We start from the raw sequence: 20,070 nt of genomic DNA on the forward strand, positions 1-20,070 counted from the left end.
TTTCCTTAAATCTTCCACTGCAATCATATGTAAACATAAGTCAATTAATTAAGATCCATTAAGTCCCAAGTTCTCAATTCTATATAGGATGATGGAGATGAATTAAAATACATCTTTAATAGTTCCACAATTGTTCTACTGAAACAAAACAATAAAAAAATGAAGTAAAGTTTATTATCAACAGAGAAAAGATATTCTTAAAAATTGAAATTTGGGATCCGTAAGAGACATTCAATCTTTCAATTAAATTTGAAACACATGAGCTATTAAGAGCATTGAAAGATGGACATACTAAGAACAGTAGGTACTGAAGCAATAAGTTACCGAAGGGAAACAATTATAGTATTCTTTAGAGTTTTTAGTCAGTCCTAGGATTTCAAAACAAGTCAGCACTTTTATATGTTTTATACGTCTTCATGCATTAATTCAACATGTATTTGCTGAGCACCTAACTATGTTCAAGGTGCTATTCCAGACAGTAGAGAACCTTTAGGCTAGACATAAGTATTTGGGAGTTAGGGATAAAGTGTTTTCTCTCTGCATAAGAATCTAACCTACGCTTACTTGTTTATTTCCACCTCTGATCCCTGGTTTCTAAAACACGATCCTCATCTTAAAAAGAAAAACAAAAACAAAAAAGCTTCTCATGGAGCATAGCTTACATTTTATTAAAGGACCATGTAGCCAGTGCTCAGGGGCAGACTAAACAGTCAAGGAGAACCCTTATAGATTCAAGAGAGGAAACACGGTGGGAAGGCAAATCACATGGGCCCTTGATAAACGAAAAAGATGGAAGTTCTATGGTACTTTGTACAGAAAAATGACAGGATCTGACTGCTGTCCTAAGACTGTGGTGTCGGATAACCAGAATTGACTGCAATATTCAAGTGAAACATGAGGATGGCATGAACAAGAATGGAAGCTACAAGGATTCAGACTCTGCATAGATTTTTAATGTTCAGCCAACAAGGTGTGGCATAGCTGAGTCAAAAATGATGGATATTTGGCTTGGGAATGGAAAAATGAAAAGGAAGGGATTATAGGAGCAGGTTTCAGGGTGGAAATCAGGAGTTTGACTTTTAGACCTGTTACATTTGGAATGCCTAGGGACATCTAAATGGAAAATTCAGAAAAAAAGAGCCAAGTAGAGATGTCGTTTGGTAATAGTATGTATTTAAAGCCATCAAAATGGGTGAATTCACTTCAAGAGAAATAATACATACTATAAGGAGAGGTCTGGAATGGTGACATAGTCAGAGGTGAGGAGGAAAAAGCAAAAATACTAAAACAGAACACTTGGGGAATTGGGAAAATCAGAAGTGCATAGTCCTGGGCACCAAGTGAAAAATGTGTTTTAAGAAGAATGAAATGATCAACAAATCTAAATACTGCTAATAATTCAAGTCAGTAAATATAGTAAAAGCTGATTATCAAATTCAGCACTGTAAGGTTTGCTGAAGCCCGGCACTTTGGCGAGTACCTGTAATCCCAGCGACATGTGAGGCTGGGGCAAAAGATCAAAAGTTTTAGGTCAACCTCAGCAACTTAGTGAGTCCCTGTCTCAAAATAAAAATATAAAAAGGGCTTGTGATGTAGCTCAGTGGTAAAGTACCCCCGAGTTCAATCCCTAGTACAAAAAATAAAGACAAAAGGACTGGAATAGGTTCAAGATTAAAGGGGAAGAAAGAATATGGAGATACAGACATCTCCTTTTGAAGAGTTTTCCTAATGAAGGAAAACAGAAATGAGATACTGAGAGCTAAATGGCCTTATTAGGATAGAGTTCAAGTGAAAGGAGAAACACAAGTGGAAGCAAAGAACAAGGAGTGGATGCTCTAGAAAATGCCATGCAATATCAATGGAACAAAGTAGAAACCAAGGAGATAACAAAAAGGGAAGAGGAGACTATGAGAGGAGGAGGCAGTGGGAGATTCTGGTGAAATCTGAGCAAGCACATACCACGATTAGATGGAGCTGCTATAATAGTTTGCTCTATGGCACCAACTTGCCACCATGTTTTCCTTTTGCTATCCTTATAAGGGATTTACTTCATAATTAATTATGTTACAACTAATTACATTACTATCAATTGGAGGAGGTTGATAGATGTTATAAAATTAGTTCAGAAGTCAAAGCAGAAAAGACATTAGCAATGAGATGTCAGTGGAAGGCAACAAGGAAAGGATACTATGAAACGGGCTGACCACACCAAGCTAAGTAGAAAGCCTGAAGAAGACACAAAAGGCAGAGGAAAACTATGCATAAAATTGAAGGTAGCATATGGGCTTCACTGGTAAAAGAAGTTCCAGGACAAAATAATTTTATGATCCTAATTAGGCTTTATAAAATCACTTAATAATGTCATTTCTAATAGCCAAGTAAAAGGAAAAATACCACAATCAAATTTAAATTACAGGAAAAAACATGCTTAAAACCTGGCACATTTTTAATGTCTACAAATGTAAGAATATATTGTTAAGAATACATAGTGAGAATGAGAGAGGAGACCATGAACATAGATGGCAGAAAGACCTTAATGAAAGGAGTAGATGAAGAAAAGCCTACAAAATAGGTCAAGAAGCATCTACTAGGTAGACCAATCAAGAAAATGGTGTCATAATAACAAAAGGGGTAAAAGATTTAAGTAAGGTGTATCTAATAGTATCTATAATGCCTAAGTAAATATATATACAAAAATATATATGTATTTCCTTTAGAGATGGCAACAAAAAAATAACTGGAGAATATAATGAATATTTTAGGAGCAGAGAGTAGTGCCTCAAAATACTGAGTGCAAAGTATACCTTAGGAAGAGTCTGACCTAACATGTTTAAAGAGATAAGAAGTCAATGGAAAGTGTGTGGCTGAGAAGTTATTTTTTAAAAAGAGTTCACAAGTCAAGCAAGAAAGTATGTGATTCTGAGCACAAACAGAACAGCATTACAGAGAAAAAAACACGTCTTCTATTGAGAAAGAGGTAAGAGAATACATGCAGACATGGTTATGGGTGAGTACTGGCAGGATGCATAGCCCAGCAGCTTTTACTATTGCTAAAAAGAAGTGGCTCTTTTGATAAAAAGAGGAACTATATAGTTCCTGACTATCTGCTTCCCTGGGAGCTAGGCATGTTGCTAGGTACCTTCATTATCTAATATAAGCTTAAATGAATGAAATGAGTCTTAATTATCTGATGCATGCAGATATTCTATTAGTATTTCACTATTCTTTTTTACATTAATATAACATGTCCAAGTTTTAAATTTAGCATTTGAATCACAATTTACACTGCCAAAGTTATTTACACATACAAAAACAAATCCTTCAAAATGTGTGTGTGAGGCAACTAAAGTTGATGATATTAAATATATTCAGGACTCTTGTCAATATCATGTCAATAAAAAGAACTAGAATCTAACTTCTTCCACTAATTTCAACAACTCTGTGTTTCAGCAACCTACTCTTGAAGTCAAAACATGGATTTACTACCACCAGTACCTCTTTTCATTAAACTCTAAATTTCTGTCTTACCACAGCTTTCTATCCCATCCTGCCAGACTGATGTCAAACCTGCTGTCTAGTCTTATGCAGGCTGACCTAAACATTTTTCCCAGACTTCGCTTTCTTTGAACTATTCTCTCAATAGCATCTTCAACTCCTTCCTTCCTCTTCTTCTGTCCTAAAAACCTTTATTATAGTATTAATCCATCAGGACACATTCTCCTTTGACATCTATAAATAAACACACATTAATAATGAAAAATCCTGCAGCCTCTGGAGGACTTTGAGTCAGCTCCCTCTCAGATTTGTGGTAACTAGTCTAAACCCTTAATCAGATAATCCCCAAGCCTTCCACCCAACTCCTGAGATCCAGTTCTCAGCATATGAACTCACCAACTTCCAAAACAAGGGACATCGTACAACATAAACTTAGCTCACATTTGCACCCCTCAAATCCAACATGGTATAAGCAACTGAAAATCACATAGGCCAGAAAACACAGTGTGCGAGCAGGGCAATTCCAGGCATTCCCCTTCACAGGGGTCCCTGTGGCAGTTCATAGAGCAATTGGTACAGCTCTTCCGGACTATTCTTTCTTGGTTCCAAAATGACAGTGCAAGTTGAAGAATATTCCTCACAGAAGCCACTATCTCTCATAACAACTTCATAAGTTCTTCATAAGGAAAATAGCTGATTATAGGAGTCGTCATGCACACCAGGTGTGCCAAATTCTCCCAGCCCAGTCACACTAACCTGTCATGGGTCATTTTTATCATTAAATAATGCTGTCTGGTAGCACAAATGAAATTTCATTTTTATCAGGTTTTAGAAACCTGGGATCAGAGCTGGAGATAAACATAGGTCAAATTTTCAGGAAGAAGAAGAAAACACTTTACTCCTCACTCCCAAATACTTATCTATAGCCTATAGTTCAAAATCGACACTTCAAAACAGGACTTTATGTACTTTTGACAAATTTACTTTTTCCCCTCATACTTCTCCCTAAATCATTTGCCAGCATATCATTCAGTTAGTTATTCTAGCAAGAAACCTAAAAGTCATTCTTGATTTTTCCTTCTCTTCTAATTAATGTCTTACTGATTTTGTGCCTTATCTCTCTTTTAATCTATTCCCTCCTATAAAAATTACAAATGCTATTTTTGAGGAAAATAATTTACAATCTCATGCCTTCATGCATCTTTCACATAGTATTTTATTTACCTAGAAGGCAATTAGCCTTTTCTGTCACTTGACAAACTCACCAATTAAAAAACTGAGCAGTTATCATCTCTTTTCTGAATTCTTCCCTGACCAACTTACATCATATGACTTAATGACTTCTTTATTTAAACTACATATGCATCTTATCCAATTTCAGGAAAGCCCATGAAGAATTTTTAAAAGGACATGCAAATTTACTCAAATGTGCAGAACATGGCATTAGTCTTATTAAAACACACACTCACACACACACAAAGGGTTTATAAGAAAACATGGAGATGGGAAATGGATTTTAAAATGGGATCTGAGAATATACAGATAAATCTTTTTTCTTTTTCAAGACGGGTTTGGCTATGTTGCCTATACTGGCCTTAAATCACTAGACTCAAGGGATTCTTCTTGAGTCTACTAAGTAGGTGGGCCTACAGGTGAACACCATTGTGGCTGGCTCACTGACTGGCCAGTAGTTAACAAACAAGTCAGTTCAGGTATTGTGCTTTTGAGGTTTGTTAGGCTCATCGAAGGAAACAAAGCTTTTTATAAATTCTGTAAATCACTTTCAGAGTTCAATTGTGGGTAAGGAATGCCAATGTTCCTTCTCTAGGACCCCCTCTTAATTTGGCTAGGTCTATACTAGTTCCCTCCTTGGTATAGTTTCTACACCATACAACTTCTGTGTCCTTGAACTCTCCCCACAACAGACTTCAGTAAAAACCTCAACCTTCTTAAAGAACCTCTTATTTATGTTTCTCCAATGCCTACACTGAAAGTAGAGTGGTTTGATGGAATTTTATAAATCCATATGGTTAACATTAAAAGCATTAACTCTTTCTTACACTGCACATGGTTAAGTAAAAAGAGAAACAGGATTTAATTTGATTACCTGTGTCTTACATCATACATCTCATTCCGAAATTCAGAAACTATTATCTGTGGCCGTGAAGTCCCTGGTGGATAAAACCTTTTCATTAGTGCCTGAAGTACTCTTTCATCAGCATGGTTATGGCAACAATAGGCTTGGAGTAGTCCTTTTAAACAGGATTCAATAGCCAAAGCATGCTCAGGGTCCCGAAGATGAATGCAAGCTCCTAAAAGTGAGAAAATCATAGATGGACTCAAGATACTTATTTTGCAATATTAATATAATTTTTTTTATAATTCATAAATGACTTAATATTTTCATATAAAGCTGCTTAAATGATAATACAGATCTTATTTTATCTCAGCTGAAAATACCCACATACCCACTGGATACCCTAGGGAGGAAACACACCAAATCCTTTGAATAAAACCATCCCACGCTAATGTACGTCAACAGTGGCTTTTCTATGTTAGTTTATATTTCTGCAACCCTCATGGTATTTTGAATTTAAGCCTTTATTATTTTCTACAAAATTGCTTTGATTTTTAGATTTCACTGGGGGAAAAAAGTCTCATCCACTAAAATGGATGCTGTTATATAAGTACATATTTAAATGAAGAGACATTACTGCCATGGTTAAATGCAGCAGCTTAGTATTAAAATGTATTTATGTTTATAGCATCATTTTTACCTAATGGTATACAGAATCCGAGATAACTCCCAGGAGAACTTGATTTAGAAAAATTCAAATGTCAGGTATATATGAAGATTTTAAAATTGAAAGAAAATTTAGAAATTATGATGTCCAGCCTAAACAGAAAACTAAGATAAAGGGAGAGAAAAGGAGGGGGCAGGGGGTTAGCAAGGATGGTGGAATGTGATGAACATCATTATCCAAAGTACATGTAGGAAGACACATACTTTATAAACAACCAGAGATACGAAAAAAATTGTGCTGTATATGTGTAATAAGAATTGTAATGCATTCCACTGTCATTTAAAAAAAATCAATAAAAACAAATAAATAAATACAAATAAAAACCTAAGTCAAGTCTTTTCATCAGGGCTACATAAAATTCAGGTGAGTGTTCTTTTCACTATATCTTGATGCCACTGGATTATCTCATTAATCAATTACATCCAAATTATTTTATCCAGTTATTCATTTGGGGAAGGAAAAATAAAAGAACCAGACTACTAAACTATTAAGATTCCTTAAGTTTTCTTTCTCAAAATGATGTTTAATGTTTTATGCTTTACAGGTACAAAAAGAAAGCTACAAAATTTAAAGTGATTTTATCATTATTTTAAAAACTAGTACAATTAAAAGTCCACATAAAACTATATACCTAGCCTGTAATCCAAGCAGCTTGGGAGGCTGAGGAAGGAGGGTTGTAAGTTCAAAGACAACCTCAGCAAAATTGAGGTACTAAGCAACTCAGTGAGACCCTGTCTCCATATACCTAGATTCAATAGACCCCCACCCTTGGTGAAGATAGAAACTCATTCCTAATGTTTATTATATCCTCACTAAATCATGACAAATACCTAAAGGGCCTACAGGTTTATGGGTAAAGTGTCCCCGTCTGTAAGCTTCATCAATTGCCTCCAAAAGAGCTGGAACATGAGAGCCAAATCTTTTCAGTCTATCAGTTTTACTATCCTTCAGTTCTTTCAATTGCCTCTGATTATAGTTCAGTGCATGCTTCACATCTAGTTCTTCTCCCCTAAAAAATAAAAGCAGAAAACCAGAAGAGACAGTTATACATACTGTATAAATATGTGACAGTTACATAGAAACAGTTATTGGTATGCCCTTAATTCTTATATACCATTGAATAACTCAGATACCCTAAAAATGAAAGGCAGAGTTTTTTATTTGAAAATAAATTACACTACAAGACAAAAGTAGTTGGCAGTCCTCAAAACTTACCATGAAGAAAATGTTGCAAAAGTAATGGACCAGGAATCTAAAAAACTGTCCAAATGTACAAATTTAAGAAAAGTCTTGGAAAAGTTATTTTAAAAGATCCCTTATTTGAAAAACAAACAAAAACCCCTAGGATTTCTCTTCAAATACAGATTAAAGATATATAAAAATTGAAGTAGTTGAAAAAAAATTATTTTAAGGATGTTGCAGCTTACCTAATTCTAGTATATTCTTCTTTGTCCTTTTCTATGGCTTGTTGAAACTGTTCAATCTCTTGATTGATTGAATTTTCCTGGTCCTGTAAGGCCTTTACTCTGTCTTTTAACCAACAAATTTTTTTTTGCCTTTCCACCCTCTCAGGTTCCAAAGACTGATCAGTGCTAACAATAAAGAAAGAAAAGTGAAAACTGTTACATAAAAAACATTTTAAAAGCATAAGCCAATGTATTAGTTACACTAATAATACAGAAAATATAATACTCCATTGCACCTAGATTACTTTGTCACAAAAGTATTCATGAAAACTAAAAAACAACTACCTTACCTTTTTTTTAGTTCTTCAATTCTTTTACACAGCTGCTCATCATCTTTCTTTAATGCTTTATATTCATTTAGAGAACGGTTATATAAAACCTAAAAAAAAAAAAAAAAACCAACAACAACAACAAAAAACTAAACATTCTTTAGTAAAATGAAAAAACAAGTATTCCATTCAAGTCTACAGCTGTCAGATTTTCAAATCAGAGGCTAACTATGCACCAAAAAACATTTTTATAATAAAAGTATTCATAGCTACTTGAAATAACTATATTTTTAAAGCATAGAAGCAACACAGATTTTAATTCAGATATACACCCACTCTTAAAAAACAGATGAACAATTCAAAAAAATAGATGAACAATCTTTATATTCACTATGCAGCTTTACTTTTCCAGGTCAGAACATTTTCTCACCTCAGCTTCATTATAGGCCCTTTTCTTAGCAGTGACATCTGCTTTCAAAGCCATACATTCTGGTGCTCGTGCATTTGTCTCCTGACTAATCTTTTCTAGTTTATCTTGAATATCCTTGTATTTTTTCTCTGCTTCATTAAGTCTGACCTTTAACAAAAATGACATAATTTGAGTATATCTCATTTTTCATCAATAAAGAGAGGAAAAACTCAAAAAGTTATACAGTTTACATACCAAAAATAAATTTAACTTCACAAGACACTAGGTAAACAAACGTAATTATATAAAATACTAAAATGTAACTTAATTTTAATACACAGTTATCCAACAAATATGCTAATCACCTGGGGATACAAATATAAAACAATTGTCTTCAAATAAAACAATTCATGATAAACAGCTTAAAATGGAATCTTCTAGACTACAAAGGAAAGATATGAACAAATCTGCATGTCAGATCACTCTGAAAGCAAGTGGAAAGCATGATGATATTTAAAAAAATAAAGGAAAAGGAAATCTTAAGGGACCAAAATGAGATACTGACAATAGGCATGGACTAAAGAGGAAAAACTGGTGAACTATTTACACAGGAGTCACCAATCTTCTCTATGAAAAGGCAGACTTTAGGTGGTAAGGGCCATAGGGTCTCTGTCACAACTATTAAACTTTGTCACTGTAACATGAAACCACCCAAGGGCAATATGCTGAAGAATTATGGTTTAATAAAAATTTTAAAAAGACTTAGGTGTTACATGAACTAAACCTGATTCATGATATGAACATTCATTCAAATCATTTTAAGTTAGGTTCTAAACAAAAACTTTAAAGTCTGATTTAGACATTTTTATTTGAAGACAGGATCGAATCAAGAGGCACTTAACCACTGATATTCACATTCCCAGTCCTTTTTTTACTTTTTATTTTGAGACAGTGTCTTGCTAAGTTGCTCAGCTCAGCCTCCCAAGTCACTAGGATTATAGGCATGTGCCACCATACCTGGCCATGAAATACTGCAGAAACCTTAATTCAAAACTCATTCTACTACACTGTGTACAACCATAGAAACATAAAGTTGTGCTGCAATTGTGTTCAATGAATCAAAATGCAGCCTGTCATATATACCTAATTAAAATAAAGAAAGAAAGAAAGGAAAAACAAACCTCAATTCTACAAGTGAAAATCAGGTGTACACTTTGTGAAAGGCTTTATGTAAAGGCTGGGAAAGATATAGATAAAACAAGATAGTCCTTACCCTTCAAAAATTTGTCATTTACTGTGAAGATTTTTGAAGAGTGATGAAATTCTTAAGTGGAGCAAGGTTTACCAAAACTAAATATCATGAGAAAAAGAGATATCCAACTATTTCTCTGAGTTTCATAGTTACATCGAGAGATGTCTAAGGAGAAAAATACTTAACAGAGAAAATTTCAGAATATTCTCTCAGAAAATCTGAGGTGAGAGATGTGGGTATGGTCGAACTTCCATTTATTATCTGAAGAGGGTAAAAGAACCTCATTCCAGAGATCACTAAGTAAATGTACTATCGTCACCATTTCTATTGTTTTTGAATACTCAATTATTACCTTTGATGGATTAATGCCATAATCCTTAAAAGGAAAGCCAAGTGTGGTGGCACAATTCTGTAATCCCAACAACTTGGGAGACTAAGGCAGGTGGATTGCAAGTTTGAGGCCAGCCTTGGGATTTAGTGAGAATCCATCTCAAAATAAAAATATAAATTACTTGGGATATTATGCTCAGTGTTTCAACCAACTTTGATATCTAGGCCCATGGGGAATATATTTATGGTTTTCTTGGATTTTAGATAGAATACTTTTTACATGAGCTTTTAAATTTCAGGTTAAAATTAATCTAGCCTAATAAGTTATCTAACATGTTTTTAGCTATATGAAATCCTGACAGGAAATCTGGGTTCTGAGATCTAAAAATCAGTTCCCTTAAAGTTCCATTAGCAATCTCTGGGCATTATTTTCAGTTCTCAATTCTTATACTTCTTGAGTTAGCTTTGATATCACTCTATCATCTTGGTACCTCTCATTTCTCAGGTCTTTTGTGTTCCAACTCCTTAAAATGAACCCAAGAGTGAAAGCTTCATGTTCTAATATCTCTCTGTCATGTCCACATGCCTGAGAGATATGCAACCCTAGCCTCAAACAGGTTGAGATAGCCAAACACAGTATTTTTTTTTTTCAAAAGATGGTTCTCACCATAGTCCTCAGAATGAGTGTAGGTCTACTTCAACTGAACAAGAAATTCAAGTATAGATAAAATATAGGTTTAAACTGCCACTTTTGTAGGCCATAAGTTATCTAATATCAGCAATCTCACAGGACTTAACCTAATACATCTGTATAAAAAGATTTAACAACCTGTTGTTCTTCCATTTTCCTATCAAGTCTAGCAGCACGATCTTCTCCAATTTTGATATTATCTCTGATAGCATTCAATTGTTTTTCAATTTCATTGACCTAAAAAGAAATTATACAGCAAATCACTGAGACTAGCAGTCCCCAAATATACTGCATATGTTACAAATATATGTGAATAACTAATTAGGTGAAAATTACCACTGCCCAAGCCATTTCATGTTTCAAATACTCTAAATTAGTCTTCATTGTACTTAAGCCAGCGATACTCTGAAAACGTTCTTCTTTCTCCAAACACTGGCGCTTTAGTTCAGTAAGTCGCTTAAAATGAGAGGGGGAAAAAAGGATATATTTCTTAATAACATTAAACAAAAATTTTTTTTACAAATTTATTTATTTTGAAAACAATGCCTATACAAATACTATATAAAGATTTGTTAGAAAATTACTAAATTGAAAAAAAAATGTATTTTTGGTTCTTTGGCATACGTTTGCTAGTGCAATAGTTTTGCTAATTTCTGCACTAAAAATTGGGCCAAATATTCTTCAGATGAAGAAGAGCACAGGAATTAAAGGTCAAAACTATACAAGTATAGATAAGTGCCAAAATTCACTGTCCCATTTTCTCTCTTTATTCCATATATGAAAGATAGGCTGATTTATCCTTAAAACATAATCAGTACCCATTCCAAAGATAATTGAAAAACTAGAAGTGATTTATACCTCAAAATATTTTTCATAAACAAAATCACCAAATATCAAGTCATGAGATCAGCTTGTGAAGGGCTTCCAGACTTCATATTCTGTGTACCTGATATAGTCTTTCCCCTTCATTCATGCTTTCTATACTCTATAAGAGCCTTAACATTGTAGACCTTACTTCCCCCCACATTCAATTCACTTTCCCTTTCTCTAGGATAATTTTAATCCATTATCACTCTTTTCAAATCTCATACACAACTGTCATCTGGCTCCATCACTCATTCTCCCTGCCTCCAGCTTCAGAGCATATAAAAGCCAGACAGGAACTCCCTCCTACTTCCAATAACCTAATCTATTAATGTAAAGCAGCCCTATTGCAGAAGACAGGGGGCTTCATTATACCTAAATCCAGCCTCTATCCCTGCACAGAATGGACTTTATCCCCTTTGACTCTCAATGGTCTAAATCCACTGGTTTTCAGTTTTATCTTTTCATTCTTCTTTCCACCTGACCCTCTTCATTAACTCCTTTCCATTACTTTGCTTTAAACTTTATGTACTTATTTTTTGAGAAACAAACAAAACCACCACTACCCATCCCTATCCCTACCTCTTCCTCTAAAATTCTTCCTTTTTCAACCAAATTTCATCAAAATTATCTCCATCTTTTCCATTTTCTCACATTTTCCAGCTCCACAAGTCTGGAAACTGTTTTCCCCCTAGTAATGAAATCTGTCTTGCCACAGTCATCTATAAAGATTATTGTCACTGAATACAGTTCGTTTTTGTCAATACTCATAGTATCTGACCATATATTGCATAATCTTGACTTATTCAATCTCAGTTCTCTCTTCCCTTGGCTTACATGGATTCCATGACCATTTCCATGGCTGAGACTTGGATCTGCCTTTCCTCTCCCCCTCAGCAATCTAAATTATTCCTATGACTTAAATAATAAATTAATAACTGCCAAATAAAGGCCAGACTTGATATCTGTTTTCTTCACATAATATGCAACTTTCCATTTTACAATTTCTCTTGGATATCACAGAAGCACTTCAAAATTAATGCATTCAAAATGATATTGTCTTAAAAACAAAACAAAAAGCAAAAGAAAACCAGCTCCTCTTTCCAAGTTTCCTGACTCAATATACTCTACTGCTGAAACGATTAATCTGAAAGTCAATCATCCCTGATGCTTCCTGTCTCATCTTTCCCCTCCATGCCCCACACATCGACCCAAATCATTTCAAAGTTCTTCTTCCTCTCTACGAACAATGATACCTTCTTTGTTGATCTCCCTACATCTGTTCTTTCCTTATTGTAACTCACTCTCTTCTATAGCAGAATCTAGAGAAAACAGAAATTTAATCAATTCATCCACTTTCATGTCTTCCACTACCCGTGAGTTGTACAAGGCCCCACATAACCTTGACCACTTATCTCTAACTCCTGTGTCCTTCATCCTAGCTATTCTATAATTCTTACAGTTTTCCAAACTGTAAGAAAGCATCAAAGGCTTTCTAGCCCACCTCTACCATGTTATTTCTTAAAACACCCTTCCTTACTCTCACCATCTTTTGCCTGGTATTATTCATTCTGCAGTCCTCATTTTACATATCACTTCCTCAATAATTCCTCCCTGTTGCTACCAACACCCACTGACAGCACCCTACTAAGTGCTTTTTACAAACTGCCAAAGTCTATAGCTCCTTTGGTAGTGCTCATCTTAATCACATCATTTACTGTCTATATTTCCTACTGAATGGTTAAGTCTAGGACTTGAAAAACATTGATATTAATTTTGACACTATATGCCTATGGACAAAACACAATGCTATGTATGTATATAATATTTGCTGATAGAATCATTCCTAGTTCCAACTTTCATGTACTATTTCTTGAAGATTTAACTATTCAAATCTAGAGTTTGAGATTAAGGGGCATTTACTCAATTAGAAAAACATTTCTTACTAATTTTATGCAGGCAGAATTCTGCTACAAGATATAGGGAAGCTGGGGCTGGGGATGTGGCTCAAGCGGTAGCGCGCTCGCCTGGCATGCGTGCGGCCCGGATTCGATTCTCAGCACCACATACAAAGAAAGATGTTGTGTCCACCGAGAACTAAACAATAAATATTAAAATTCTCTCTCTCTTTCTCTCTCTCCCTCTCTCTTTAATAATAATAAAACAAAAGATATAGGGAAGAACTTTTTTTTTAAATATTTATTTTTTAGTTAGACACAATATCTTTATTTTTTTATTTATTTTTAAGTGGTACTGAGGATCGAACTCAAGGCCTCACACATGCTAGGGGAGTGTTCTACAACTTAGCCACAACCTCAGCCCTAGGGAAAAAATATTTTTAACTATTGAAGACAAAGTATACCATGAAGAAAGTGGGTCTTTAATCCCAAGTATCAAGAAACAAATTCCTTCAAAGTATCAATTTATAATTTTTTACAATAATAATTATTGTAGTGTATTCTATGTGTTTTTTAAAAAAATATGCAAATATTTTCCTTCCCCAATAATGATATATAGTCTAGGAGAATGTGCTGTATTAATTCTATGGGTTATAGTAGACCCTTGCACACCACATAATCTAGGTGTGAAAGAATGGTGTGGAAAAAAGTAAACTTGATTTCTTAGTTTTCACTTCTTGAACCACACAATTACAATTACAATTACAAACCTAAGTTAAAATATGCATTTCTTAAAATTTTTTTAGAAGCATAAGTCAGTCATTAGTAAAATTCTGTCTCACAAGTTCAAGCTAAAAAGTTGCTGAAAGCTCAACTAGTTTTTAAAACTAAACAAAAGAACAAGATATGGAATCATGTAAAACAGGTGGGATTCAATGTAGTATTTAAATAGCTAAAATGTTTTAATCTTATATGACTGTGAGGTGTATTATTATTAGACAGAAGTATATTCAGAAATATAAAGAAAGTATCAGAGCAAAATATAGCTGATGTAAAAATAAACTGAAGTGATGGTTGACAGAAGTGCTGTGTTTGGATATGAGGTATCCCTCCCCAAAATCCTGTGCTAACTCAGGAGATGAATTGATTACTTTTTGAGCACTCTAACATGAACAGCAGGTGAATCCACTTGATGAATTAATAATTTTAATGAATTACTAGGTTTTAACTACAGGTATGAGCAAACTGTAACTGAAAGAAGTAGGTCACTGGATGTGTGCTTTGAGTATTATATATTTTGTCCCTGGTTCTTCCTACTGAATGTCATGAGGTAAACAGTTTTCCCCTGCCACATTCTTCCACCATAATGTTCTGCCTCACATCAGGACCAGAGTGATGGAGTCTGCTGACCATGGATTGAAACTGAGCCAAAATAAACTTTTTCACCTTTGAGTTGTTCTCGTCGGGTATTTTGGTTACAGTGATGAAAAGTTAATACAGGAAGTGACTTAAAAAATTCTAGCAATCTTCATGATTGACAAGTTGAAGAGTACTGATATGACATCTACTACTGAGTTATCAGTAGCTTAAAGAATGTTAACATTAGAATACAATGATCATCTACCCTATGTAATTATAAATGAATATTGTTTAATATCAATTTGAAACTTGCTTATTAGTCCAGTACAATAAATGTTAGTTTTAAAATTATTTATAGTGGGACTTAGGGATATTTTATTATGAAACTAATTAGTCATGTATCAAAGAATAAGAAAACAAGATGGTGTCATGTTCTCTAGTTTATGGTCTAATGCAGAAGACAGGTAAAGATCCATTATTACAAAGCAAAAAGTAAAGGCTAATAATATCCTATACATAAAAACCACAACACATCACATACATCACAGAGTGCTATAAAAATGTTAGTAGTTTTGTTCAGATATATATCAGTACATAGGTATATAATTTTACCATACCATTTATCTTAAGTACTATAGAAATTTGGCTAATTTCAAAAAGATTTACACTATCTACAAACCTCTTCCCCTTGATTTATCTGCTCCTTTGTTCTTTCTTTTGTTTCCATAATGTATGAATAATCTTCCTTCATCTGTTCAAGTTGGGTTGCTTTCATGAAGAACTTTATCAACAAAAAGAAAAACATAATTGAGAATGAATAAACTTTCATAGAAAAATGTAAAAACTACAAAGAGAAATTTTGTCCATAAAAAGTTTTAGACCAATTATTCAAAGACATTAAAAGCACAGCACGTATACATAAATACGAAAGAATACATCTAATTTTATACTTGAATTTACTGAACTTGCTATAAGTTCACATCTGTACATTTATTCAAAAAAGCTCTTAAACCCATGAGGGGAGAAAAACACCTTAAGGTATGATGATAGTAATATTCTGAAAGCTCATTTTCACCAACTGTTCCATTCTTGAAGCAAAAATTACAGGAAATATTCTTATCTTTGATCTTAGTTCATCTTCAACTTTTAGACTATGAAATACAAACTCTTTCAAAAGGCTACAGTAAGTTTTAGTACTAGTTGGTTGATGCCTTTTTTAAGTTTTAAATAAATTCAAGTTTACAAGTTATTATGTATAGTCAATTGTTGTCTTATATTTTCTTTCAAAAAATAAAAAAATCTATTTTTTCAAAATAAAAAACAAAAAAAGCAAGAATTTACCAAGAATATTATACTTAGACCTTATTCAATAATTTTATAATCTAATATTACTTTAAGTAAGTGACTTTGAGGAAAAAGAATCAGTATCTACATTAACAAGAATAATGCTTGGCATACATCTAGGTGTATTGGGGGGTTAAGTTTGTATTTACTTTGGTAACTCTTACTTTGTATTTGTCTCCCTCATTTTTAGACTGCAAGAACTGCTTACTCATCTCTTGTGTTAAAATAGAAACTGGATTATCCACCTAAAATAAACAAAAAACAAAAGTTCACTTTTAAAAATTTCACTTTGATGCCTTAAAAATAAAGTGAAATATACATTATAATTGACTCAGGATATCATCAAAATGGCTAACAGACAGTTGCCAATGGTTACAACATCAGGGTAAAAATACAGAGAAAATGTCACAAATTTTTTAACACAGGGAAAAATGTTTCAAAATTTCATAATATCAAAGAAAGAAAGAAAGAAAGAAAGAAACCACTAGAGTCAAAATTAAACATTTTTCCATAATAAGAGGATAAAAGCTCAAGAACCCTCTGAGGTGCTGGTATTACAATGTTTCTACCTTCTCATCTTTTTTTTTTTTTTTTTTTTTTTTTTTTTGTGGTGCTTCGGATTGAACCCAGGGCCTTGCCCATGCGAGGCAAGCACTCTACCAACTGAGCTATATATATATCCCTGGCTCTCATCTTTTTTTATAGATGACCATTCCTATGTCCCTGGGATCACAGCTGTCAAATATGTGGATGGTTCAATTTCTCGATCATATACTTCGAGTGATCAAGAGCCCATGTAGCTAGGGACTACCAAACCAGACAGAAGAGATACAGGACATTCCTACCACAACACAATGTTATTCTGGATAGCTGTGATTAAACCAAACTGGGGAAGAGACACAAACTATTAATTGTTCTTTCCCTCTGATGATAAGTTTTGGCGATCTTAATCTTGGGATAGGAAACAAAGGATAAAGAACTAGAATCAGTGATGCCTGATTCCAATCCAGGCTCTACCACCAATCACATCTAGACAAACTGAAGTACAAATTTACTTTCTCTGGCTCCCAGTTTCTAACCTGCAAACAAAAGGGTCTGAAGCAGACGATCTCTAAAGACAATTTCAATGCTAATATTAAAATTCCATGCGTGTCCCATTTTCAATTAAGTCCGCTAAAGTATCTCAGCCAAAAAGATTCAATCCTTAGTTCCTACAAACATGACCAATAACTTCAAAATACATACAAAAAATTTGTTTTTTCTAGAATAAGAGTTTTTTTCCTCCTCAAAAATTAAGCAACTGAGAATAGGAAACAAAGGTGCTACTTTGATTATAGTTGAAGGCAAAAAAAAATGTTATAGCCTTATCAATTTTAAATTTCAGTATATACTAATTTGGATTAGATGTTCCTTACTGCTGCACCAAAGTAAGATGTCATGCACTTAAAATAAATCATTTTATTTTATTTATTATTTTATTTATTAGCAAATTTTAAAGAACTTCACTAGCAACAGTTATAGAATGTACTTCCTGTGTTTATATCACTCCTATCAGAACATTTTAGTTATCTATATAACACAAGTGAAACCACACCAAAAACTACTAGTTGCATTAATTCAAAACACAAATTTAGCAATTACCTGGATATTAAAATGATCCAGAATTGCAATCAGTTCTTCTTTCCTAGTAGAAACCACAGCACCTAATTATGAGAAACATAAAATAATCATACTGCTTCTAGGACAATACAGAAAAAAGTATAACTATCTATTAAATATAAATATTAATGACCTTTCATTGTATCATCAAGAAAAGTATCATTAAATTTGTGTAAGTCTGAGTGAACTGGGGATAAAAGCCTAGTTATGACTCAGGAATACAGAAGAGGAAAACGTGCCCATGTGCAGTAAACTTTAAACTTTCACATCTTTCTTTATGTCCTTTTCTACCTTAACTATTTCTTTCCACAGGCTATAGAAAGTATAGAAATGAAAGGAGATCTGTAGTTGAGAACAAAATGGCACATTCTCTTCCTTCCTTCCTTCCTTCCTCCCTCCCTCCCTCCCTCCCTTCCTTTCTTTCTTTCTTTCTTTTTTTGGCAGTGGGTGCAGAGGGGGTAGCAGGGATTGAATTCGGGGGCACTCAACCACTGAGCCACATCCCCAGCCCTATTTTATATTTTATTTAGAGACAGGGCCTCACTGAGTTGCATAGTGCCTCCCTTTTGCTGAGACTGTCTTTGAACTCGCAATCCTCCTGTCTTAGCCTCCAGAGCTGCTGGGATTACAGGTGTGCATGCGCTACTGCACCTGGCCAATTTTTCTAATTTCAAACTGCCCAATTTTTCTAATCATGATCTTGCCACTAGAATGTCCTGTGATAAAACATGCATATAATACATGCATGTACCTATATGTGTGTATGTATGCATACATACGAATCAACCACAGTATAAGAGGTTTCAAGAGACTGGGAAGAAGTGTCCTTTCAATGTACTTATTTATTTACTAATATTTCATGTGAAAAAAAAAGAAAAATCAAACCAAACCTGTTTCACTTTTTAGTTTATAGGATCGACTTCCATCCATGCTGATGTGTTGTTGTACAACTATGGAATCACCATACACATTTGCTCTATAGGCATCATCTCCTCTGTTCCTTAATGTTATTGTGATATCTGCTGAGCTAAAACAATGAAGATAAGTCACATAAAGATACAGTTCTATTGCAATAGTAGGATACCAGATTTTCAAATATTTTCAACACCCCCAAATAACAGCTAATTCACTGAAAACTACATCAACAGCTGATGACAGTGGTTTACAACAGCATGTTAAAAATATTGTGCCTGACAAAAAAGTTGAGAACAGAAGCTTGATAAAAAATAATTCACTATTGTATGCATAATAAAAATACTAAATTTGTGTAATCACTCTTAAGTATTGGTTGTTCCACGCCTTGAATTTAGGCATTTTCCTATAAGGACCATGTAATCAAGTCATACACATAAGTTATTCATTTTTAACATTATACTGCCTACTATAAATTACATAATGAAGAATCATACGAACAGCTGCCTTTAAGACTGACAGATTAAGAATCATAGTACTTAAAGTAATAATAGTTTCTAAAAGGATTATAATTAAGAGAGGCAATGATAATTTTTTAATTAGTTGGCAATGAGAAATTAAAATGTCTGATATCAAGAGATATAAACTGGGGAGAGTGGAAGTGGATAAATGGTGAAAGATTAATTAATGAATATTAGATTACAGTTAGGACATGAAACTCTGGTATGCTACTGCATGTGGCAGGAAAACTATAGATGACAAGGTACCATACATTTCAAAAAGCTAAAAAATTGTGAATCTTAGGCTGGGGTGTGACTCCATGGTAGAACACTCACCTATACATGTGAGGCCCGGGTTTGATCCTCAGCACCACGTAAGAATAAATAAATAAAATAGAGGTATTGTGTCCAACTACAACTAAGCTTCATTATCATTAAAAAAGAATTACTTTGAAAGAGTTATAATGCAGCCTAATACATGTGAATATTAAAAGTATAAATCTGCCTGGCAGCCTGTTATTGTTTTTAAAGTTTTTAACAAGTTTAAAGCATTTATAGCCATGAATATCTTAAGATACCATGGGGGGGGGAATCAATCATTTGCCTGGGAAAAACTCATTAATGAACACTTAATAATTTGCTTATATACGAAAGCAGACAATATTTTCTCTGATTCATATGAACATCTGCCCAAATACTAAAGTCTTGATATAAAACCGTTTTAATTAGCAATTTAATGAAACCTTTAACAAACTTGTTTTCATGAATTTGCAAACATATTCCAAAACTTCCCATTTACAATAAATGTAAGAAAAAAT

At 33.8% G+C, this 20,070-nt stretch overlaps 1 protein-coding gene across 2 annotated transcripts in view; it reads right to left on the reverse strand.

The window, feature by feature from the left end:
- The window catches only part of Smc6 (structural maintenance of chromosomes 6), a 74,747-nt gene that overhangs the window by 34,723 nt on the left and 19,954 nt on the right, over positions 1-20,070 (reverse strand). For both annotated transcript variants that reach the window (XM_026403371.2, XM_026403452.2), the window contains exons 5-15: positions 18,731-18,867; positions 17,823-17,884; positions 16,346-16,426; positions 15,517-15,618; positions 11,053-11,172; positions 10,855-10,953; positions 8,465-8,611; positions 8,056-8,144; positions 7,727-7,891; positions 7,130-7,308; positions 5,603-5,807 (exon numbers count right to left, since the gene is read on the reverse strand). In XM_026403371.2, the coding sequence (XP_026259156.1) occupies positions 5,603-5,807; positions 7,130-7,308; positions 7,727-7,891; positions 8,056-8,144; positions 8,465-8,611; positions 10,855-10,953; positions 11,053-11,172; positions 15,517-15,618; positions 16,346-16,426; positions 17,823-17,884; positions 18,731-18,867 (1,386 nt within the window). The remainder of the gene's footprint in view (positions 1-5,602; positions 5,808-7,129; positions 7,309-7,726; positions 7,892-8,055; positions 8,145-8,464; positions 8,612-10,854; positions 10,954-11,052; positions 11,173-15,516; positions 15,619-16,345; positions 16,427-17,822; positions 17,885-18,730; positions 18,868-20,070) is intronic.

Source organism: Urocitellus parryii, chromosome 12, assembly GCF_045843805.1.
Source record: "Urocitellus parryii isolate mUroPar1 chromosome 12, mUroPar1.hap1, whole genome shotgun sequence".
NCBI classification, from domain to species: domain Eukaryota; kingdom Metazoa; phylum Chordata; class Mammalia; order Rodentia; family Sciuridae; genus Urocitellus; species Urocitellus parryii.